Source organism: Helicoverpa armigera, chromosome 20 (assembly GCF_030705265.1).
Source record: "Helicoverpa armigera isolate CAAS_96S chromosome 20, ASM3070526v1, whole genome shotgun sequence".
NCBI classification, from domain to species: Eukaryota; Metazoa; Arthropoda; class Insecta; order Lepidoptera; family Noctuidae; genus Helicoverpa; species Helicoverpa armigera.
The window spans coordinates 7,129,246-7,154,414 of record NC_087139.1 but is presented as its reverse complement, the minus strand read 5'-3'; the positions used below and the strand labels follow the sequence as shown (position 1 = coordinate 7,154,414).

General features: G+C 38.0%; 1 protein-coding gene across 5 annotated transcripts in view; it reads right to left on the bottom strand.

The window, feature by feature from the left end:
- Positions 1-3,844: 3,844 nt before the first annotated feature.
- The window catches only part of LOC110373469 (uncharacterized), a 141,006-nt gene continuing 119,681 nt past the window's right edge, over positions 3,845-25,169 (bottom strand). For 2 of the 5 annotated variants that reach the window (XM_064039610.1, XM_064039613.1), the window contains 24 exons: positions 13,417-13,616; positions 12,584-12,685; positions 11,608-11,690; positions 10,873-10,950; positions 10,694-10,767; positions 10,553-10,617; positions 10,134-10,311; positions 9,304-9,440; positions 8,697-8,901; positions 8,451-8,615; positions 8,150-8,343; positions 7,684-8,029; positions 7,315-7,592; positions 7,059-7,207; positions 6,804-6,958; positions 6,527-6,727; positions 6,300-6,441; positions 6,072-6,226; positions 5,785-5,967; positions 5,585-5,711; positions 5,401-5,506; positions 5,200-5,315; positions 4,866-4,993; positions 3,845-4,787 (listed from right to left, as the gene is read on the bottom strand). In XM_064039610.1, coding sequence (XP_063895680.1) covers positions 4,461-4,787; positions 4,866-4,993; positions 5,200-5,315; positions 5,401-5,506; positions 5,585-5,711; positions 5,785-5,967; positions 6,072-6,226; positions 6,300-6,441; positions 6,527-6,727; positions 6,804-6,958; positions 7,059-7,207; positions 7,315-7,592; positions 7,684-8,029; positions 8,150-8,343; positions 8,451-8,615; positions 8,697-8,901; positions 9,304-9,440; positions 10,134-10,311; positions 10,553-10,617; positions 10,694-10,767; positions 10,873-10,950; positions 11,608-11,690; positions 12,584-12,685; positions 13,417-13,616 — 3,894 coding nt within the window. In that variant the 3' untranslated portion in view covers positions 3,845-4,460. Of the gene's footprint in view, positions 4,788-4,865; positions 4,994-5,199; positions 5,316-5,395; positions 5,507-5,584; positions 5,712-5,784; positions 5,968-6,071; positions 6,227-6,299; positions 6,442-6,526; positions 6,728-6,803; positions 6,959-7,058; positions 7,208-7,314; positions 7,593-7,683; positions 8,030-8,149; positions 8,344-8,450; positions 8,616-8,696; positions 8,902-9,303; positions 9,441-10,133; positions 10,312-10,552; positions 10,618-10,693; positions 10,768-10,872; positions 10,951-11,607; positions 11,691-12,583; positions 12,686-13,416; positions 13,617-25,169 lie in introns of those variants that run through there. The other 3 variants (XM_064039611.1, XM_064039612.1, XR_010277454.1) reach the window with 3 other exon arrangements.

Sequence of the window (25,169 nt, the reverse complement as noted above, 5' to 3'; positions counted from 1 at the left end):
GGCTATCCTTGAACATCCTTGGCAGCCGTTACGGGTAGTCAAAAGCCAGTAAGTCTCACACCGGTCTAACCAAGGGGTATTGGGTTGCCTGGGTAACTGGATTGAGGAGGTCAGATAGGCAGTCGCTTCTTGTAAAGTACTGGTACTCGGCTGAATCCGGTTAGACTGGAAGCCGACCCCAACATAGTTGGGAAAATGATGAGCGGCTGAAGGGTGAGGATACCTCGGCGGACTTTAAACGCAACGTGGGTCCAGCATCACCGGCCCACTCGCCACTTACCACGAGGCACCTACCCTCCGAGCAGGACTGCTAATCCTGCTCTAGCGACTCCACTCTGGTCGGCCAATGAAGGCAAGCCAAGAGGCGGGAGACCTTCACTCCGGCAGGCCGGAGATGGGGTACTATACACTATACACTCAGATATATAGCCCCGCGTCGCTACTCCCCGTCATCCGCCTCAGATGCCCTGTGGGGCTTATTAGATATTATTATTATTGGGTTTGAACGGTTAGTATCGATCCTTTAAGACAGTAGACAGTTTAAACTGTCTTTAGAGATTTTTGCAAATGGTACTTAGCATGCGCTAAGCAGTTCAGAAGTTTTGATGAATGACAACCTTACCTACATATCTATGAATGTTAGTAATTATTTCGCGGAAAGCCATATAAATGAATGTGGCTTTTATTTTTTGTGAATACTAATTATTTTATTTTACAATTTAAATATTTTAAAAGTAATTATTTTACTCGTGCTACATATGCACATGACTGCATCGTTATTATGATTTAAAAATATAAGCCAGCGGTTTCACCCGCATCCCGTGGGAACTACTTCCCGTACCGGGATAAAAAGCCTATAGCCTTCCTCGATAAATGGGCTGACTACCACTGAAATAAATTTTCAAATCGGACCAGTAGTTCCTGAGATTAGCGCGTTCAAACAAACAAAAAAACAAACAAGCTTTATAATATTGGTATAGATATTTTATAGACTGGTTTTGTGATTCCAAGCGTTTGATAGATAGGAATATAAATTAAAATGCAACCATGTATCTGTTTTATTGAATACCTGCTCTTCTAACAGATTATGACCTGCTATTCTAAATAGGAATTTGGTTTTTTATTTATCTACCTACCTAATGTTTCAAAAGCACAAGTATGCTTAACAAATTCAAGCAAAAATAATGTACATAACTTGAACCTTATGTTCAAGAGCAGAGAGTTTACATTAGCATTAAAAGTTGACGAGTACTGGGATAATTTGACGAGTATCTGTACAAATCAGACGACTATTGGTACAAATCGCCTTTTTTTTACTTTTGCCTTAATAAGTATATAAACCCATCAAAATAATTAAAAAAACATTAGTTAATTAGAATAATGAATAAATACTCTATCACGTCATGCAAAAATTTTCATTTTCTATTGAATATTTAACACACAGTAGCGCTTCAAAGTCAGTGATTTCCGAAATCCGACGACTATTGGTACGTTTACCTTACCTTAGTTCTGCGCCCAGGCGGTGCGTGCTGGTGTAAAGTTAAAGTTTCCACAAGAAACCACACGTTAACATTATGTTAAGTGATCACGTATCGCTCAAAGTGAACAGAAATGCCTCTTAGAATGTGAAAACGACCCCCCCCCCTCCCTCGCCTTGCTCCTTTCAATTGGCGGCCATTGTTAGCTTTGTATTGCTACTAAAATGTAAAGAGGTGAGGTTTTAACCGCTTACTTTCCCGACTCTGTTATCAGATTTTGCTGTTGATGTTTAAACGTATTTTCTTGAATTGCAAAAGTAATCTACCAGTAATCTACGATCTACTAATCTACTAATAGTTGGTAGATGGTTATAGATTTTTCGAATTGGAGCGTTATAATAAGCGATGTTATCAAGTCTATTAATTTGTATTTCCTTTACGACAAATATGCATCATAATATGCTATCATCTTCGAAACTATCTATGAAACTTGCGCTCAATCGTCCCATTTTCTATTTATAGCGCTTTTTATTCAAAAGATGCTTCAAAAGATATTACTTGACCCAGCAAACATTCGACACTGACGTCAAAGGGCAGCACAGTTAAACTCTTTGTGGAGAGCGTTGAGGTCGCCGCATATCTTACAATGGGGAATTTTCTACCTAAATGTAAAGCGATTTTAGTAAATTTATGAATGCATACGAAATAATTTAAAAATAGAATCTGTTTTGAATGGATCATCTTCACAATTAAATACCTAAATGAATGAATATTTACTGTTAACATATATTTTTTTTAAATTAATATTTTCGTACCTCAAATGAATGAAACCTCATTTTAATAAGAATGCAGGCAAAATATGAAATGAAGTAATGAATACCTTTATTAATTATTCAATTAAAAATTATTGAAATAATTCCATAACTTTTCATCAGAAGAGAATATGTAGGTACTATGTGTGTATACCTACCTAATATATTTTTTTATACAAAGATGTAAAAAATAATTGTATCTTTGAAAAAAAAAAACATGTAAGTAATAACATGACGTCTAATTAGGCAGACCCTGTGTGGTAGTACATACTGAAATGTACGACTGTAGAAACAATTCATGAAATAAGTATATTTTCATTCAGTCGGTAAACACACACGTACATCATTATCGTGGAACTGTACAAAAAACACAAATAACAAACAATATACCATTATCTCACGTTTGCACATCGTTATTTCACCACATCAAAGAAATTGAAGTATTTGTGGTGATAACATCTTATTCATAAATAATAACGACTGCGACAATGTTATTTATTTTTCTATCACAAAACTAAAGCACACATGGGTTGGACTTTATGAGTATTTTCTAAATTACTTTATTTACCTTTGTTTGTTACTCATCAAATACCCCTTGTATTTCTAAACCTTAAATGGTGTGTAAAAGCCGTCAATGTAATGCTAGTCTCTAATATCCAGGTATTGTATAGAAACATTGTAATTTTGTTTTTGCGTGTGTAAGTACCTAGAAACTTGTCGACAGAGCTACAGTACCTACAGTAAATATTTTAAAAACGAATGCGCATTTTTTTTTTCAAATTAAAGAACATATATGTACATGCACATACGTTAACAAAAGTTTCACATTGGATAAAATAATATTTATCCTGTTTAGTGTACTGACCTGCTAGGCGGTTAGGTCAGAAAAATCAATTTTAAGAAGGTACAATTTGTCGGTCCTATGTCTAATGTAAGTTTGTTGAAAAGTTATTGCCGATGAGATTTATAGTCAGTGCATAAGTGTAGAACTTGTTCACTACTTACCTTTCGCACTATGGAGTTTGAATCTCACATTAGAAGGCAAGTTATTTACCTACATTATAAATTGATACCAGCTAATACAAAGACATGGGTATTTCATGAGATTTTATTACACAAATAAAACAAAACATTTCAAATATACAAAAATATATTAAAACTTAAATTAATCATTTCATCATCATCGCTACTCAAATAATTACAAAAAAACATAATACTGTCAGTTCAGCGAAATTGGTAAATAATTTGGTCTTTGTCTTTACGAAATGTGATGTCATATATCTAATTTATAACATTTATCAATAACATATTACTGTAATGTTTCGTGTTACTCTAGTTACGAACAAATTAAATATTTCCAGTTGTAGCAGTATAAAGGTGTACGCACATTTATGCCAGCCTTCTTTGCATGGAATCATATAAGTAAGACCTCGCTCTCAAGAGAGCGAGCTCAAGGACGCTTCCAATCGCAATGACAACATAAAATTCTGTGTGTCTGACAATGCTGATAACTGGAGTAAAGGAATTAGAAATGCATATATTTTCGTTCGAGACTTCATTGACTTCGATTTGTACAGCGCGTTCGGCTCGGATAAATGTGCGTACACCTTTGGACTCATTTGTCATCATACTGAAACAACATTTTTAGTCTTTTCTCAAAACAACATTATTATCTAACTACATATTTACATTAACGTATTACATATCATTCGCTCCAAAATTATATCACACGTTTGTCTCGATATTTTGATCATTTATTTGTAACAAAAGTTAATTTGATTCAATTTAACTAATATTTTACAATGAACTTGTTCAGAATTGTTTAATACTACAGACGCTGCAAATATAAGGTACCTCTTTATTTGTGCAGCAACTTGCTGCTTTCCGGTGTTTCACTCGAGTATACGCTCAAGGATTTTATTCGCTATCTACCAAAAGCCTCTGGGGTCTTTTCTATCACCATTCAGCCGTTTCAGCGAATATATTCAACGAACAAACACATCCGTATTTACATTTTTATTTACGATATAATTTCAAAATATTAAAAAAACATCTTACTTCTATAATTAATTTATCTATACAGTCTGTACTACTAATACAATATGTACATTTGACTCCCTGTTCCCACAAGTACGTACAAGTTACCTTACAGCTATGCGCGCGCGCACTACTAAGTGGGCGCCTCCTCTATGCGTTGTGCGCACGCGTCGGCGGCGCGGCTCGGCGTCCTGTTCAACAAGAAGTCCAGGTCGTGTGATATCTTGTTGAGCACTTTGTCTGTGGGTGTGTATGTGTGGGTAGTCGTGGGGGAGTGTGTGTTGACTAGCTGTGTGTGTGATTGGTTGTTGTCGTCACATTCCCGGTGGATGGACGGCAGCGAGCTGCTCCATGACAGCTGCGAGGAGCGCTTCTTGAGGCAGCTCTTGATTGGTCGAGCTGGTGCTGGTGCTGGCACCGACACATCAGGACTCGACTGTGAGCACATTGTGCAGCTTTCCTGATGATATACACAGTGCTGTAGATGGAACACACAATTCGAACAGGAATATTGTTCCTTAATAGATGTGATAATTACCTTCGGCGTGTCACTACTGTCGCTGTATGGCTGCGCACGCGGCACTGGCGGTGACGCGGGCAGTACGCGCAGTTCCACACACACGTGTGACACGTGCGACTGTGTGGGTGCACACACACTTGCACCACCTAATGAAAGCCAAAATCAATATCATTCAATATACCTATTATCAGATTTTCTTCTGCTAAGAAGAAGAAGCTACATCTAATCACTGTCATTCTTTCAGTCACCCTACACAGAAAACTATCATTTGTACTATTTATACATTAACAATGTAGTGTCAGCTGTACTGCTTCTACAAAAACATCAACATACAAGAACACAAGAGTCTTACCGGTGGGTATGAGATCGCAGAGCGCGCGCGAGTCCACGGCGCGCGGCGACAGCAGCGCCTGCTTGTACTCCACGCAGCGCACTATGTCCGCCACGCACGCGCCGCTCGACTCGCGCCTGCGGGTGAACCGACTCATCAAACCTAGTCCATAGTCATCAAAAACTAACATCAGTAGTATAATGAAGTGGCATAGTACCTAACCTGTGCATTGTGCTGGCAGCCTCCAGCGGAGGCGCTCGCCAGTATGTGTTGGCTGGTGACACGTGGGATGAAGAGCACTCCACCTCACGTCCTTGCTTTATGTACACTACAAAAGAGCAGATTACCGTAAAAAAATTAAAGTGATAATGTGACGTCTATATCTAGGGACTGTATTAATACTTACAACTAAGCGAGGTGTCTCCCTCCGGTGACTCGTGCCACTCGTTGTGGGAGGAGAGTGTGAGTAGCCGTCTCGCGGCATGCAGACACTCTTCATCACAGATCACGTAGCATATCAGCATTGCTATGCCCTGAACAAGCAAGAATACGTTATGGATCTGCTTTCCCAACAGCGTGTCTACCTACAGATGTTGTAAGACTTACGTTGGCGAGAGCAGCAACTGACAGTGCGGTGACGTGAGGCATGGTCCTCTCGCCCGGCTGCGCGTACGCAACCCCAGCCGCCTGTGTTGCTGACGTTGTGAATAATAACACTAATGTGTGCCGCACAACACGTGCGCGCTCCCGCACGTACGAGCGTCTATCGGGGGGTAGCTTGTGTGTCACCTGACGTGGAAAAACAAATTACATATAGTAGAAATCACTCGACCTGGAGAATGTAAACTTAGCAAGGAACTACATGATACAGTAAATGAACAGAGCTTTAATACCGTTCGTAACGTCCTGGCTGCACAGAGAGCAAGGCAAAGGGTGAGCGCGGCCAACAGTGCGGCGCCCGCGCCACACACGGCGTTAGCAGCTGCGCCGAGCTGCAGTGGTGCACCGCCCCACAGTCGCGCTGTCAGCCAGCACAGCGTGCACACGCCTGCAACCAGTTCACGTGAGTATAACAACACGCTTGGCAGTGTTGCCCAAAGTATGTATATGTCTCTACGTACCCGCCAGCAGGCCGACAGAGGGCGCGCGTGTAGCCGAGGCAGCCAGCTCAGCGTGCAGGAGCAGTGGCTGCGCACACAGCGCGGCACAGCCCGCACACCAGCACGCCGCGCATACCCAGCCCAGCGGCCCGGGACACGCCGACTAATGACAAATAAATACAGTCTGAGTTTTTGTCGCACACCATCTAATTACTATTCAGATTAGCATGTTATCGCTCATATCCTACCTGCCGCGTGTCGCACTCCAGGAGAGCCAACACCGCTGCGGAATGCGTGGCAGCAGTGGCGGCTTTGAGCAGTATGGGCAGCCTGGCCTTGCTACCGGCCACCAGACTGAGGAGCTGCAGTAATGCCGCAACAAGACACATTGCACCTCCAAGGCTCACTGTGACTTTCACTATTCCTCGAAGATCTTTTTCTGAGTCTGTCTGAGGAAGCATTATTATGTGGTCATTGAATGGCTTGTTTTGAATCCAATGGATGGTGTTAAGGCTCCGTACTCACGAGTGTCTCCCTGTCGACAGTGAAGAGTGCGATAGTGGCGAGGCCCCGGCAGCGGCACGCGACGTGCGTGTGTTCAGGCACGCGCACCTCGCACGCCTGCATGCTCCACACGCGTGGTGACGACCGCGACCGAACGCCGCATGCTAGCTGAGACGCTGAGAGAGAACAGATAAATGAAGGACGGCTCATCTAACCTACCTTAAACGTTAAAGAACCCCATTTGAACTATTTGAGTCGGGTTATGGTTTTGCTCACCAATAGCACTGTAGTTTTTGGAATGCGCGAACAGCAGTGTCACAGTATGAGGAAGCGAAGCGTCGACTCCCGCGCCACTCGCTGATACTTGCACTTGTTGCGATGCTACCGTGTACTCTGTCGCTCGGCCAGACCTGGAAGAGGTGCTGCTACAACCACCGAGATGGAAGAAAATAAAAAATGTATAAAATTAAAAAAAAATAATAAACATAATAAAAATAAAATCAAACAATAACTGGATGAATGAAATCCTTACTTGTACTCTACGTATCTTCTCAAGGACGGTAATCTTGCTCCTAGGTTATGGTAAAGCACGGTCACTACGGAAGCGTTTCCAGAGGCTGCCGCCAGCTCAACTCCTGCTGACGTCACGACCCACTCCTCACTCCCCACTGGAGCTGGCTGCAGCTCAAAGTGTGCCGCGTTGTCGTCATGTACGGATTTAGTTTTGACTGTGAACTCTTGGTAGCGCTTGTCTAAGTCACTTCTCATACCAGCTGTATCTACCACAGCTTTTTGGAGATCGAAGATTTTCTAAAAAAAAAAAAAATGCATTGCAGTGAAATTTCCTTCTCTTCTTAAATCCTGAATCTTAAATTCCTAACCACGTGAAAGAAAAACAAACCTCTTCATCCAAAAAAGCATCGGGGTGTTTGAGCAAGGTGTCGTAGATGTTGAGAAGATGTTCGGCGCTGTGGTACCGGTCGGCAGGTTGAGCCGCAGTCGACAGGAGGTACTGCAGCATGTGAGATGCATGTGTGAGGGGAGGCTGGCCCTCACCCGGGTGTGTGGGCAGAGACCGCAGCACGGAGCCATACTGCCGCGACACGTGCGATACCGCTCCCCAGGAGTACCCCAATGATATCAGGGTAAACTGTTCATATATATCCCTCAGTGATTCAGCAACACAGCCGGAGAAGTCTGGCAGCATCCACTTAACACCTTGCTGACCCGTCTTTGGTTCACAAAACCTAAGTGAAATTTATAACAGCATCAAACAAATGCAAGTACATAAGTACAAAATTCCAAAAACGTATCTTTCAATGCCAAACCAATGGCTATCCCAGTTGATAGATATCATAGTAGTATACCTGGTAGTCTCCCCGCTATGGCCCGGCGGACAGGACGCAGTCGCATGAGCACCGGGAGCAGTCTTCGGCCAGCGCAGACCGTGGGAGGCGTCGCTCTCACACGCTACGTCATCAGCTCCTAGGGCCCACATGGTCACACCTTTGGCGTTGGTGCCGGCCACTGATGATACTTGACATCGAAACTCGCTGGATTTCTATGCAAACAGTAAACTGTGATTTTAAAACGAAACTTTTACATATTTTGGAAGAATAGCGATTAGTCACAAGAAGTTCACATTTGTTTCTTAATAAGATTACGTACTTGCACATTGTAAAGTTTGAGAACGCTTCCCGCAGGGTACAGATCCTCCCAGACCTCTTTGCCAGGTACCATCGGCAGTAGCGTCCTCTCCCTTGCCCAGCTGAACCCGAGCACGCCGTGTACCCGGCCAGCTCCCGCCAGACACGTGATACTCACATTATCACCCTATGGAAATTCAAATTGGTTAAATCTCTTTGATATATATTTTTTTTAAAGACCAACTTCCAAGAAGCCAATCTGACTCACTTTATGGACAGTTATCGTAGAAGGTACAAGTCGTATATCAGGCGGTCTCAACACCGTCAGCCTCAACGCTCTACAGCGTCTCCTGCCAGCGTCATCTGCTGCACAGGACCACTTGCCACCGTCAAGTCGTTTTGCTTCTGATACGCCCAACACAGACATTCGACGACCTAGTGCATCTTCTGAAACTGTGCGCGTCCAAATATCTCTGAAAAAAATTCTTATACTATAGATCTTAAATTTCAATAATTTTATTCACCTACGTTTTATCTAGCCTTAACTCCCAAACAGCAATTCGCTTCTTTAAACAGTTTAAAATAACTCCAGCAGAAAGCGAGAGCGTTTGAAGCTTTTCGATTAATGGTTGCGGTTAAATAACAGCCCTCTGTTAATTGGACGGGTGCCTGTTAGGTGCCTTTACTACAGAAGCTCGTTAACTCGTCGAGGCTCCAGACTGTTAGTATTCGTGCAGAATTTCTGCTTGCGTTGTACGTTTAAAAAAAATACATGAAACATTTTACATTCCGACGAGGTCAAATTCAGAGGGATACAGTTTTGTATTTCAGAATTTGTCGACGAAAAACGTAAGTAATCCGAAATTTCTACTTACCTCGTTGTGCCATTAAAATTTATCTTGACACCGTCTTTGTACCACGTGAAGGCAATGTTGGGAGATCCGTACGCCATACATGTCAGTATGAACTCTGAGCCTTCCCATAGTTCTGGTCGCTGGTTCACTACCAAAGTCTGCAAGTTATTAAAGTATAATGTACAGGCTTGCGCTTTTCCCCAGTTTTTAGTTAGTCCCTTGCGCTGAACTAGGAAACAGTTCAATCAAGAAAACACTACGAGACGGTTACGGGTACGGTTCAGTGCACGTTTACCAAGATTTTTAAGTATTTTGTAAGATATAAGGCAACTAGAAATAAACAATTTCACAATATTGAAGAGTGTAATGTTATATAGAATTTATTATATTGCAGTCTACAATGGCATTAGGTCTCTAACAATGCGCGTAATACGGAGAGTGTTAGCCAGGTTAACGAGTGCTACCTGGCGGCGTGTGTGCTGGACCCGCGCCAGATCGCGATAAACGCTGCGTTGGTTCATGTAATTAAATGAACGATACAGGGGGATTTACCGTAACGAAGTAAAAATGTTGACTGTGTCTAAACTAACTGTCCGTCATAGATAAGTCATTCGAATAACAACATATGTATATACATTGCTGGACATACATAACTTTTCTGCTCTTGCTGCCTTCATAACAGAATTGAGAGTAGAAAACCGTTTATTGTTCAAAGGGTTTATTTATTCGTGTCTCATCTAATTATACCTAAGCATTCTAAGCAATATTTCCCGCTTCTCTGATGTTTTTAAGGCTGAATATGTTAGACCATGTCTAAAAAATACATATTCGTTCTATAGTCGTAAACTCACGTGTAAACTAAGCGCGGGTTGCATTTCCACGTGGTGTGCAGTGGGCAGTATGCGCAGCGCGTGCGCACGGCTGCGCGAGGCGGCGAGGCGCGCCAGGGCCGCACGCAGGGCCCCCGCCTCGCGCCGCGCGCCCCACACACGCACCCGGGCCGTGCGCGCCCCACCCGCCGCCTCTGAACTATTATACAGTTATATGCCGTTATACATACCAATTCATAATATGCAGCAATATACATTTATAGGTTTATGTCTCAATATTGGCAATTTACAATCGTATTTCTACAAGTAGATTCGAGAGATGATACGTATGACATCTTCAAGCTATCTGAAGGCCGATCATCAATTATATCAGTATTTTAAGTACTGAGCGTCTCTCTAGCACAGTTAGGACTAAAATGAAATAGTAAAGTAGCTCTTACCTAATATTAAGAATTTCTATTTCATCCTCCAGCGTTATATTGGATGCTTTTAGATACGTTGTTAACTGAAAGTATAAATCATATTAAAAAATTGTTTCGTGTACACGAAAAATTCTGAAGTTACATTAAAGTCTGAAATACCTCTTTAACAATTTCTTGTGATATGTTTTCAACTTGGCCCACTACCTGCAGTCCAGTTTCGAATTTAGCTGAAGCTGTGTAAAAACGTGATTAAATTATTAACGTCTTTTCATCGCAAACCATACGAGACAAACAACAAAATAAATGTATATGAAATATGCAAAAATGTATGTACTTACCAAAGTCCGTATCTTTTGGGTTGCAGTCACATGCAGTGCCATCTTTGCAAACCTCTGCACATTCTTCTATGCCACATTCTAGATCAACATAATTATTGTTAATGACTACTACTTTACATTAGGTATTTACTAGTTATTAGTAAAACATTAGTCATATTATCATCATATTCTATAGGTAACTAGAAACGTACGAATATACGGTAATCTCAAAAATCACGCAACCATTGTTTTTATTGCGAGAATTACGGGTTGGTAAAATATACTTAGGTAAGAAAGTATTTTTATTTCTCCGTGGGTAGGTATTTAAGTGGGTAGATACATGACTAAGTTTTTAGGACCGTTTCGCTAATGAAGATAGATTGAGTTTAATCTGGGATAATTATATGAATGAACATGGTGGGCACATATTTAGAATTCCGCAAGAATACACTCTTAATAGCTGTCATTTAGATTATTCAATAATATTAAATAATTTATTTTCGGAATATACTTGAAACCCTTGTAGTTGAGAGAGCACACTATACAAATTATTTATCGGCCGATAATTTGATCGGGCCCATGAATCGGTATTTACCTACAACAATCAATTAGTATCCGCTCGATTAATAAGCTTGACTGGATTCATGATTACCTTCAAAATAAACTGTCAACCAAGTCTGCAGTGAGTTTAGGGGCTCTAATAGCTAGGAAAGGTAATGTAAGTAATGATAATTCTGATAACAAAGAACATCTCACCAGGTGGCGCTAGTTGCGCCTCGCACAGATCGCCCGTATACCCCGGCGCGCAGATACAGCTCACGGCGGCTGGACCCATCTGTCTGTAGGCAATACACTTCTGTTACTATTGTCATTTATTTTGAGAAATATTTAGTTTAAAAAAGAAGTTCAGATAGACAATTGCTCTATACATATAAGGCACTGGTACTAAGCTGCACCCAGTGCCTCTAGAAGCCGATACCAACAATAGTTGAAATGCTGGGCAGATAAATTACTCTAAAACATTGGTACATTTGCTCACAGATTTTAACCAGATGAAGATTGAAGTTGAGTACCGATATAGCTATTTATTTAAAACAGAACAAATGACAAGAGCTGCTTCAAAAACAGTCGTATGTCCCTGAAAGATCTCATTATATAACAAAACAACGTTAACTTTAGGCTGCGGCGATGTTCTTTTGTCTTCACCCGTTTTTGCTATAAGACAAACCTCCAACGAAATAGAGGATACACAAAGCAAAAAGGGAAATTGTTTCAAACGCTAAATGGGACCCTTACATGCAGATGGGACTTCGTCTTTGCGAATAAAAACCAGGACTATATATAGATATTTTTCATATGATAAGATGTCAGAAATTCTCTTAGGTATGAATATTATACTACTTATATATGTATTTACTTGTTAGTAGGTAAGTAACATTATGGCGAAATTTCACTATTTTGTTTTTTTTTTTTGTTTAGTGAGTGTTCTGTTCAAGCACAAAGGTTGCAATTTCGCGGATTGTTTTTTAAATATTCGCTCGCAATTTCCAACTGTTTACTTGAGCGGGACACCAGAAGAAACTTTTTTGTGCATCACAGCCAAAAATATAATTAATTCCCCAAGAAACCACTACGAACTCAAAAAATATTATTGGAAAACAATGGATAAATCCTAAATGCAATAAATAACTGAACAGAAATAATATATCACACAAGTTTAGTAAGCCCTTACCTGCAGGTGCCGCCGTTCTTGCACAAGTTGGTGCTGGGGCAGCGCGGGCCCACGCCGCAGTCCGCGCCCGAGTAGCCCTCGAAGCACGAGCAGAAGAACTCCCTGCCACACACAAATAATATATGTAAGTTTATTTGTTTTTATTGCTGTCACTTTTAAAGCAGCTCAATTGATATCAGAAGAAGATCTCTCGGGACGCGAGTAAATCCGCGGCAAAATGCTATCGTATAGGTACATAGAAAGTTAGCGTAACTCAGTCGTAAGCTACTATTCAACGCGGATGAACTCGTGCTTAATCTCGTAAACAGGAATATTTTTTGTGGAAAATCCCCCGCGGACATGTTTCCCCGTAAATATCAAGTGTTCGTAAAACATGAATGACGTTCACTGTATTTTGTCAGCGAGTGTATCCAGCGAATCATCGACTATATAAAACGCGTTTTGTTTTTGCTCGCATAAATTACACGCTCTATCGGCTTCGTGAACGGAATTTCTAGTAAAAATATGCGTATTTACGTTCATATTTTTACTGAGTTAATATATAACTGTAAAAACTGTGTGAGTAGCAGTAGTACCTATGTTTTGAATAATGTTTTTTTTTTTTTTATTAAAATAACTCATGAATTAAACGTTAGCTGTTTATCACAGTTTCACCCGATCCCTGGGAACTTCTTCTGATACCCTTATAAATAATAATGTACAATTCGTTTTTCTCGGGGACAGTCTAGCTTCCCAACAATTTAGTTTCGGAATCTTTAGGGTACAAACAACAAAACGTTTCCTATGCATTATATTAGTAGGTACCTATATTAAGATCGATTTTTTTGGCTTACTGGTAGTCTTGCCGCGCATAGCAGTGTCCGAGCAGCCTGCACTCGATGGCGCTGCACGACGTGGGCCCGGGCGGGCGCGTCGGCGCGCGCACCTCGTACGTCACGTTGAACCCGTACACCGCCAGCAGGCCCAGCGCCCGCAGCTGCGTGCCCTCCACTCGGTTCAGGTTCAGCTCCACCACCAGCACTGGACTCTGCACCTGGAAACAAGTGGACTTTTAATCTACTGCTAAGTTTGAGTTCAGTTTAACGTATCAGCTGATTAAAGAGGTTGGAAAAGGCATGATACCAAACCAATATAGAGGTAAGCTTCTGAACTACGTACTTTTTAGCCTATAAATATTATCCGATAACTTCAATGGGATGAGCTAAATTCTTTTGAGCTTACAAGAATTAAATACTTAAGCGATTCGTAAACAATGAAGAGGAGTATTCCAAAAACGTCTGTCATTTATGTCGCGACATTTTTTAAGATCAGCCGTTTCCCAGTGACGTTTACAAGGGGAACTGGAACTACGAACTATATTTTATACGATATTGGATTTGGCAACTTTCCAGATGGGTAAAATTATATTTTTTCTCTTTTGCACTTGTAAGCATTGTCGGCGAAATAATGAGACTGGAACGTCTCGCGAATAATGCACAACGCAAGTTTGTAAAAGGAAAAAATATATATTCTTTCTCATGAATATCAGCGTCTACCTAGCCTTTTCCCAACTATATGTTGAGGTCAGGTACATAGGAATATCCGTCAATAATACATACAATACTAAGATAATCATGTTAATTACTAAGCTGTATGCAAACGGATTGCAGTATAATCTGCATTCGCCTGCAGCGAGTGAGAACTGCAGGCTATAACAATAAGCGCTGAGCTGCATCAGAGGTTACATTGCCTTGGTTGCCTTATGCTTGATAGTGAGATTTACGTATGAGGTAATAAGATAACATGTGTGATTTACAATGTGTCCTATTTGATAGTCTTACCTACGTATATAAATTCAGAGTTACATCGCCCAGTTTAAGGTTAACTTAGTTACATAAACGCTGCACGTGTTTTACTCAAATTTCTTTCTTTTCAACGTTAAGAATATACTTCTTAGTTAAAAATAATTGGAATAAACGCAAATGGTCGTAATGATGAGTCTCCATCATTTTCTTAACGGCCATAACCCATTATTTTTATCATTGCACACAATTTAAGTGATATTTCCCACGGGCTTAAATTTACATTTAAATTGCAGAAGTTGGTGTTGAAATTTTCGCATTTTATTTGAGTGCAATAAAAGTCACTTATTGTGGGGATGAGTTTTATAAACGAGTGTGCTACAATATTCACAAGTTCTCGCAGTGAACCATTTTCACAGCTATATATATTACCTATATACATTTATAAGCATTTATATTGCAAAGTTGATAGTTTTTTATTACCTGTTTTCTTTTAAAAACAACTTAACTGAAACCCAAATAAAACTTTGTTGTATAACGGGTTCATTTTGCAAAATTGAAACATCTGACCGACTTGTCAATTAGTGAATCTCCCAGAAATAATATTTGCTTTACTACTAAAACAAATAAATATTGAATCTGTGTGAAGAACAAATCCTAAACCAGAAAAACTTCGTGATGCTTATCTAATACTACTTATTCACAAACTGGAATAAAGGTCACAAGCCTTTATGACCTCAAACTTTGTATTTATCTTAATAAGCCGCAGTAATCAGCTCCATATAACAGAAAGGAAGTACAAATAGTTTGCGGTATTGTTGTGGTCAACTTGATAAATCATACCGTAATACCTATTAGCACGAGTAAGGCAAACCCTTGTTTAGAAAATTCCAACTCAAAATCGGCTTATCTGTGCCCGAAACCATGACGCTTCCGAACTTCAATGAGAAGAAAATGATAAGATTACAAAGTTACTTAAAACTTTTAATGGTAATCTTCTATGCAAGTTTACATAATTGATTATGTAGGAAGACAGAAATAAACTGATTATAATTTTAGTGCAAGAATTAATGAGTATATCGCAGTTCCTAAAACGTTGTCCTTTTATTTTTCTCCTATATTTTCCATCATTAAGAACAATAATTCATTATCAGAAATACATAAAGCAAACATCATTCGCTTCATTTATTACGATTCTTCCTTCTTCTTATCAAGGTAATTACTTATACTTCGTTCATCACGCTCCCGACGCTCTCACGTAGGTAAATAAACAAATATTTTCTTTATTCGATACCAATCAATTTGGTGGCAAAATTATCTGACCTGGTTTCGCTTAGAGCATGTCACTAACAGGAAATGCCATGAGGTAAAGTCTCTCGGTCTGCCTATTTACACGGTGGGCACTGGGTAGTACAAATAGTGATATTCATGCTCGCATCACATTGTAACACACATTTGACAAACACACGCATAAACTTGACCGGTAAGAAGGTAAGGTAATGTCGTAAGGGGGCTTCGGTTGGTTTGATTCTCTAAGAGCTTTCTCTATACATTGGTTTTCTAACCGTAAGTACTTGTTTTGTGTTGATTGATTGGCTAATTTAATATATGTTGGCTCGGTAAGTGGAATATTGGATGAGCAATATGAGCTAACGATTTTTCATGTATGAAAACCAACTTATCTTTGTCATGTGGTATTTGTGCTTATTTAAGTGAGTATACTGAAGATACAAGTGAGTAAGCTAGTAAAGTTTATCTGTATTCTTTATCGTGCCAGCAATAAATCCTTCTTTTACCGCTCCTTACGAGTACACTCGTTCGGTTACAAATTGGCATTATTTCTGGCTGAACTGACGCTTTTTCGACTAAAATCCAAATTATTCTCTGACGAACAGTTTCAATTCAGCAGTCAAAGATATGACATATCTGCAACTGTGACGTCACACAGGATAGATGGTTGACAAACAGCATCCGTTGATGTGTGTTCGCCTAGAGCATTTAGACAGCCGGAGACGCTAGGTATTGCTGTGCCTTTCAAAGTACGAGTCCATCGGTCATACTCGTATGTGCGACAAGTTCATGCTTGTGTTTGCCAATTTGGTTGTGTGCGTGCATATCGGTGTAATAAAAAAAATGTGCATATTCATCACTATTTGATCTGTTTTCTAGCATCCCATTTGTAAATTGGCAGACCTTTTCGCATAGAGATTTGTCCTCATGGACAGTCCGGTAAGTCTAATGATCTAAGGTGTCCGCCAATCGCTCAGCAGAGCGACTGCACTTGATTGGACATTCAAACGTTCTGGACATATTTCAAACTGAAATATGTTTGTCTGGTCCGTCCGTGGTCCGTCATACGAGTGAGTTTGTGCTTTGAATGTCTTTAGCTTTGTAGATATGTTGTAGTAACTTGGCGCGTGTTCAAAGCTCTAATCAGATATTGGCTCTGGAAAATAACCAGTGGCCACTCTCGCTTTCTAGTATCTATCTATATCCATATTGTTAATTAGTATGAATAGCTGAAATATATAGTCCTATAACCAATAGGTATTGCTTGTAATTTTTGTTATAAATTAAAGCAAGACTGAAGTAATGTAGATTGGATAGTCTTTATCTATGAAAAAAATACTTTTTATTTCGTAGATTTTAAACCTGACCACGCTGCTTATTTACTGCATGACGGCCAGAAGACTTAAACGTGTTACTACACAACAGAGTTACTAACTGCGCATTATGTTGGAGAACTTAAGCAGCTTTCAGAATATTAATACCGGAATCCCGCAGCACGTTTATACACCATAATCATATCAGACCCCAGAATGTTTAATCATATTCAAATTAAGCTTGTCTTTGATCCATTAACTGAAAATGTACTTTTTCAAGCACAAATTATAAACAGATTTCAATAAAAATAGAGACCGCCTTCAATAGAAATGTAAATTGTAACACTATAGCTAATTATTTTTTTTTAACCTTACGTGTTATTCGTAACATACCACGTAAGCATTAAATTACTTTTGTTCGGAGGGTACTTTCGGCAATTCCTTGGAGTGCTATATTTTTGTGACATACATAATATAGGGTATAATTTAGGCGGTCACCAAAAATATTTTTAAGACTCTAAGCTGAGGCACCAAATAAAATAAACAACCCCAAAAAAATTAAATTGACTTTATTAAAAGGGCACTAAAGTATATAATGTTATGATCCAAAAAAAATAAAATAACATCAGAAAAATCGCAAATCTCGCACAAATATTATTTTTGAGCCGTGACAGAAGCCATGCTTGCTGCATGTTGCGTGCTTACATTTTAAACGCACTGAGTTATACACAAATTCATATAACAATAAATAAGCGACGTACGTTTGGGAACTCTAGTATATTAATTGGTATTTGGGAAATATTCTAGCGATCGTTAGCTTTTTTAGTCTAACAAAAATGACCAAATTAGGAGTCATGGTATTACATAATTGGTAACATCTAAGTGGTGACAATATATAATATTTGGTCTAAAGTGTATTTTAAAGGCGTCCATATATTTTTTTAGTAGTCAATAATACGAAAAAATGGTTTTATCTAATAATATTTTTGGAAACGTTATTTGGTGACCATTTATCCATTTTGGTAACCGTTTAGAATTTTTTTGGTAGTAAAATAGGTACTTTTTTGGGTGGTGTTTAAACACAAGCCCATAATATAATCGATTTGTATTCAGTCGGATAAATATTCAAATGTACGCGTAGCTAAGTTACGTCATGCTACAATATTACGCGCTACGCCACATATTGCTACGAAATGCTACGAGTGCTACGCAGACGTCTGTAGTAAAGTCCGGATTTTAAGGTGGGGTTTATCGATTTGTATATTGGATTTCTTTGAACATAATGTAATATTTTATAGCTTACTCTTTTATATAAACTTATTTTTTTAAAGTATTTCAATATCATGGATCATATAAAAAATCTATGAAAAAGATGATATCGTTTCGGATTATTGCTACGAAAAGTTACAGATTACTCATTGATACAATGTTTGATATTTAAATACCAACAGCACCCCCGGAATTATATGATATTTACTAAACAGACTTAGTATTTTACATTAAATTTATAATTTTGGTTTATATGAAAAACCACTATTATTAAACGCCACTCCAAGTTTCACTTGTCTAAGCATAAGCAAGTGCGGTATTCAGGAGCTCACAATCACTAATAGTGTCGAGTGTTACCGACAGACAAACAGACCGCGGCTCGCGATCCCTAATCTGAATGTCAAAACAGTAATATCGAGTGCACTACGCGAGATGAGAACAGGGATCGAGTCGCAAACGATTATCGAATAACAATGAAAGAAGCGCTGTAATTGGCATGTTAATTCGTTGGTCGATTTTGTGCGGTATTGCTTGAAAAAAACGATAATAATTTAATTCAATTATCAAAAAAACTTCAATTAATATACGAAGTTTTAAAGTGACTCTTTAAAATACAGATAAACTAGTTAAAAGCTAGAGAAAACTAGAACTTTCATTTACATTTATAACAAGTCAGACTTTTAGGTATTTAAATATCTGAATTGAGTATTCTGAACTTAAACGACCGCGGTCCTAATTACTGAGCTTAATTAGAATTTTCTAAAGTTAATTTAACAGGCAGTAGGCACAGACAAATTCCTAAAATGAAAGGGCTTTCGCTAAATGGAAACTTGATGAAACTTGGAATAATATAAAGGTTAGGTAAATATTATTCGTAAGATATTGTTATTTTACAGTTCACTGAAAACTACGTGGGAAGGTCTCATTCTACATTCATAGTATCTTTGTTGTTCATGTTATAACGAAACAGTGTCTAGAGAATGTTCTAGTACTCGAAGTACCTACTTTCTTGTATGAAACAGAAATCCAGTATAAACTATTATTTTACAACAAGCTGTTGGCCACAGTTTTGGCTGGCCTCTGAGAGAAAAACTTCGCTCGCCCGGATTAAAAGTAGCTCATACATAGGTTTTAACATATGTTATGTCTATTCCGATGTATAAGCTAACTTCTATAATGTTTTATTAAAATGTTTGCTCTTGATAATGCAATGTGACGTTGTTATGTGAAACAAGCAAACTTCAGCAATAAAAATCACCTCTTTTGAATACCTACACCTCTCTTAACCCACCCCGTTTATTTCAGAATATGTACAGAACTTCAACACAGAAAACTTCCTTAGAAAAAAAAGTATATCTGTCGAGTAGACATTCAGCAAAGCAAATTATTAATGTGAATGAAACTGTGAGCTGACTGCGGAGCAATACGGAAATACAATCTGTTCCCAGGTTCGGTTCGTTACTTCAGCGATAGAAATAAGATGCTGTTATATCAAGGACGCGATTTTGGATAGACATGCTTCCATAATCACAACAATATTATTTGTTAGCAGCGAAAATGTAATAAAAGTCGTGAAATTATTTAGATCCTGACGATGTCATAAAATTTTAGTACAATTTGAGTATTTACCACTTTCAATAGTGGTCCAAGTATTGGTCAACTTGCCTCTGGTACGGAGACCCACACTCATTCTATTCATTGAACTCAATCACCCTTTGAATATACCTAATTAAGAGTATTCCGTCTCTTTCAGTTTGAAACCATTATTAAAGATGGAGTGGCATTTAAAATGTATTTAGCCGTGAGTAAACTTGTTTAGTGGTCCACTTTGAAAATGGGTCTAAACGTTGTCATTATCCTTACAGAACCCCATTACATGGGATTTCTGTTTCGGGCGATAACGGTTCTTTTACAAACTGATACCTATTATGCATAATGGCTATTTGGAAGTTTTCCTATAATTTTCAATTACTGCTAATGGTCTACCGTCTCAAGATTAAACTTATTCTTGCTGATAGCTTTGCTGAGAATTCCAAAAATTGTTTACAAAAGTTTACTGTAAGCGGCCATTAGAGGGACAACGAAAAATTCAAATTAATTTTAGGTGTCGTTTCAAAGTTAAAACGGTTTTTATGTGGATCTGTGAAGACAATTTTTGTTTAAAAATGGGTTTACCGACGGCCACAGATCTAATTTTAAATATTTTCTATCATTAAAGAGAAATGGGAAGATATTGATAAATCTATTTTTAAAATGTAATAAAGCTGTACATTCTTTATCAGATTACTACTTGCGTGGGTCGATGAACGTGACCAAAAGTTTGCTACATTGATTAAACTTCACAATATAAATGAGATTGAGCCGCATCACATTCAGATCTCACCGATAAATAAGCAAGTCAAATAACGGACATTTCTGTGAATGACATGTAGTTTTCCTAGCTTCAATGTTATGTGGTTTGGGTCAGATCCGGGAAAAGGTTGCATCCGAAACATTCGTGCGGTTTCAGAACTGATGGTTCATTAAGGAATATGTGATAATAGACTTTATATTTTAGGCAGTAAAGTTCAAGATCGGTTGATTAAAGGCCTGTATGTGGTATATCGTGATGTTTACTGCTCGCTGCCAAATAGCGTTTTACTCAAACATTGAGTGTGGCGAGAGCTCGTGCCTTATCCTCTGAATATTTATCCGGCACTCGGAATCGTAAATTGGTAAAAATGTTCCCAACAATCTGGCGAATTTCAATGGCTTTTGAAAATCTGATTACTCATTGCACTTTGGGAGAAGCTTTTACATACTGCTATAGACACGATACTCGCGATTAGTTGAGCTTGGTTTAGAAAACGTTTATGAAGTTCTAAATTTTCGTTCCATTATGAAGTGTTTTGGTGTTTTATTTCGTGTTCTTTATTTATTTTTTGAAACAAACATCTGGTTACATTTTTTGCACCATAAAACATCTAGATACTTTCATCCTAAATTCTTGTTGATAGCTGTACCTACAGTTACAGAACTTTACGTTTCTCAAATGAAAAAAGAGACAAGACGTAACCTACACAGATACTCCAGTATAACAGTAACCCTAAAAAACAAATATCTTAAGCAAAATACAGTAGGTAATGCAAAGGAAAGAAAAACATGACGTAAAAAATCGTGGGTTGAATAAAAATGGCCGCTTTACCAGCTGCCGTCAGGAATGGAAACAAATGGAGAGCGCCGTGAAACATGGACGCCACAGAACTAAATCATTCGTGCTAAGTGCTAGCTCTAAGGAATCATTTAGTTATTTTTCGGGAACCAATTTTGTTTTGGTTATTTCACGAACGGTTTGGCACCACATTAGTATCTATAAATAATTGATACTGTTCTTGCTAATGTAAAAAGTAGGTACATATACACATACGGTCATTAATTAGGTTTTGTCCAGTTTATAATAGTAATCGACAGTGAAACAGTGGACTCTTGAATTGAAGACTCCCAAACGTGTGACAGGAAACATAATTATGTAGATTGTAGACTGACTGTATATAGGTAAAATGACTATTTTCAAAAATACAAGTCTCACTTTTATCGCTCAATGTATCAATAAACTAGCTTGATTTGTTGCACATTCAACCTTGTGTCCGCAATATTTTCCCCAAAACTTACATGAAAACACAAACCGTAGTTCCACCATAAAAACTCATTCGTATTCACAAACGCTCATATCGGGAGCACATTCGTAAATTCTGAACTAAACTAGTTTGTCGTTTTTGCTCGCGTATAACTCAATTACTCGCGACATTGGGTGGACCGTGACATGTACCCTCGTCATGGAAACCACAGACACGCTTTATTTATGGCGGCAATTGAGCTGGACAGCTCCACATTATACGATTAGCTGATTGAATAGTGGAAATGAATGAGGTTTTCCTCATTTGATAACGATTAGCATGCGTGGTTATATTGTTGCGGTCTGTGATGCATTGCATGTAGACTGTATCATAATAATGTCATTTTAATTCCACCACATGGAGGTTAATATTATGAAGCTAAAAAGTTTGTTAATTTTCACTTGAGGAAATTGAAAAGAATTATCAGATTTAGATAGCTCACTTGTCAAAGAAGTGAATATGTGATAAAATTCTTACGGAACGCGGAAGCTACGCGTTTAAGTTAATTATTTAATTATTATTTATTAATAAAATATTCCTATTAGTACTTTTCACATCTTTGATCTTTTCATGTTTTCTTTATCATGTAAATCAATGTGGTAATCATATTCCAGAACTCAGATTCTACTTAATACTACTTTCAAATTAGCTACAAGAACTTTTTTCCATTAATCTGATTAGAACGTAGGTTGAAAGGTCATCGTTCTGCTCCTTATCCTTGATTAAGGAATAAATTGCTTTTCCTTAAAACATAATTTAAGTAACAACTAAAAATACTGTAAGTAATAGTTTTTATGTGTTTTATATTTCTTACTCTTTCAACGGAATTTGATGATTATAAATAAAATACATTCAACTTTTTCTCTAGATGAAAGAAGTAGTTTCCACGTGACACGGTTAAACCTGAAGCCCCAGTCACAAAAGTATTCAGTTGAATCATTTATTAAGACGTTTAAACTTTCCGTGGTCACTTCATAACATTAATTTTTGTATTTTCAGTACTCAACATTACATTGTGACTCGGCCGGTGTAGGTACTTTATAACCCAAATTTATTCTAGAGGCCGGATAAGTCTCCGCTTGTTTATAGTCACAGGACAAAATGTTGCGAGAGTTTTATGGCTAACACAGTGTTAAATAAAACCCTCTTCACCATATTAATGCGATTAAATGAAAATGAGCGCTGGGGTTTACCAAACTTGGTGTATTGTAGTCTAAATAACTTTTGTAGTATTGTAGCCGGTATCTGAAGAGAGGGTTAAAGCTAAATAAATACTCGGATTGTGTTGGGAAATGTAATAACCACACACACTGCCTACCATTTTGTTTCAAATGTAAATTAAGATATAGCAGAGACTTTAATGCCAATTTAATAAGAGAGGTCGTTATTATCATTACCCTTTTCTGCACACTTGGGTACTGTACAAAACTTCCAATTTTTTTTGTAGACACATGAATATTTATAACATGCTCCTAGTAAGTACCTTATAAATACCTACCTGCGGCATAAACAATATACCTATGAAACCCTTTAGGAAAGAGTTCAAATTCTTGTAAAAAAAAGAAAACTAGTCATAAAAATAAAAAATAAGAATTCATTAGCTGTCTAAAAATTAAGAAAATTCTTTTCATATTTTGCTATAATGTAGGTCGAGCGGTGAACTCGCTGTGATTTTATTATTTTGATCTTCCTCTGCGGAGCTGTATCTCATTATGACCGCGGTGCCGGCAGTAATTAGTCTGTTCATATTTACCGAGCTAGTTGAGGATCCTAAACTAATAGACTTAGGGTGCTGTCTGCATGTGTGTGTGAAAACAAGAATCTGTACGCACTATTACACGTGTAACGGTGTATTTTTCGCTCACCGATGTAGATTGTTCATTTAACACAAAATACAATACTAATCTATGAAGTAATTACGTTACGAGACAATTGATATTTTGGATGGCTATAGGTACTTTGTTTTCTCAGTTAGTTTTTTCGTTCTGTTTGCTTTAAAGCTAGGATATAGTTACTATCAAAGTAAAGCAGCCACCTAGCTGGTTAGTGGTTAGGTACGTAAAATGACGTTAAAAACTTTATAATATTCATTTCAGCAGTTGTCGGCCGGCGGCCACACAATTAATCAAACGCGAGTTTCACTTTCATTGCTCTGAAGTGGCACGTCGAGCGCGCGTACACAATGTATGTGAGATTTATTCAAGAGGGCGCCACTGCTGCAACTAAGTTTAGCAATTTATTGTTCGGCCGCGCGTGATACTGCTGATTGAGTACTTATCCGAAACAAACCTTTTCCTTACCTATACATGTACTGTATTTCAGCTTCCACCAGAGTTCCGAGGGAATTAGTTTTCGTATCCGGACAAAAAGTAGGTATCCTATTTCTTATTTGGATATATTAGCCATATTACTGTAATTTTATGTAGACATCCGTTTTGTAATTACCTAATTAATAAGTAATAAAATACACATATTAAAACTTTTACGTTCATATTATTGACGACTTAATATACAATTTAATTTCAAATTATTACGTAAATATCCGTTTATCATATTAAATATCGAGTTACATAATTGTTGACAAAAACGTAATAAATTCATAATTTTATTAATTCCCTGCATCTCAAAGGGAACAAAAGCAGAGTAAATACATAAATAATAATTTCCAATGAAGCGGTCGTGTTTATTGTTTCAGCTTTTTTATTTGTTTGTCGATTCGTTTATTGTTCTGTGACATACATTTACTGGCCAGTAGGATGGCGGCGACCGTCTCAGATACATAACGTTCTTTTTCCAAGATCAGAACGTTGATCCTAAGAAAGTTTTATTGCTAGGTGTTCCATTCAATATTCAACCTTGTGACAATCACGGTAAAGTTGCTTTTGAAGTTTAGCTAAATTAAGTTACTGATATATGGGAACTTGTAACTTTATATCCATCAAAGATTGTGTTTTATTGTTGGATCCCTATTATGTTTTGATGTTTACTCGTCAGTATAACAATTAATTTTATAACTGAGAAGGAAATATTAATATTATCCTTTAAAATATATATAATTTTATTTCTCAAACGTGTAATTATTTAATTACTTCCGCGTTAATTTCACGCATTACACGGCTACTTAATTACTTACACATATGCTTAACGCTCCCTTTGTAATTAACAGGAGATGTTACCAAAATTCCCTAATTAAAATTTGCTTTAAATATTAACATTATACATTAAACACTTAGCGGGTACTCAAATAGAGAAAAAACATAACTTTATTAATGTGTTT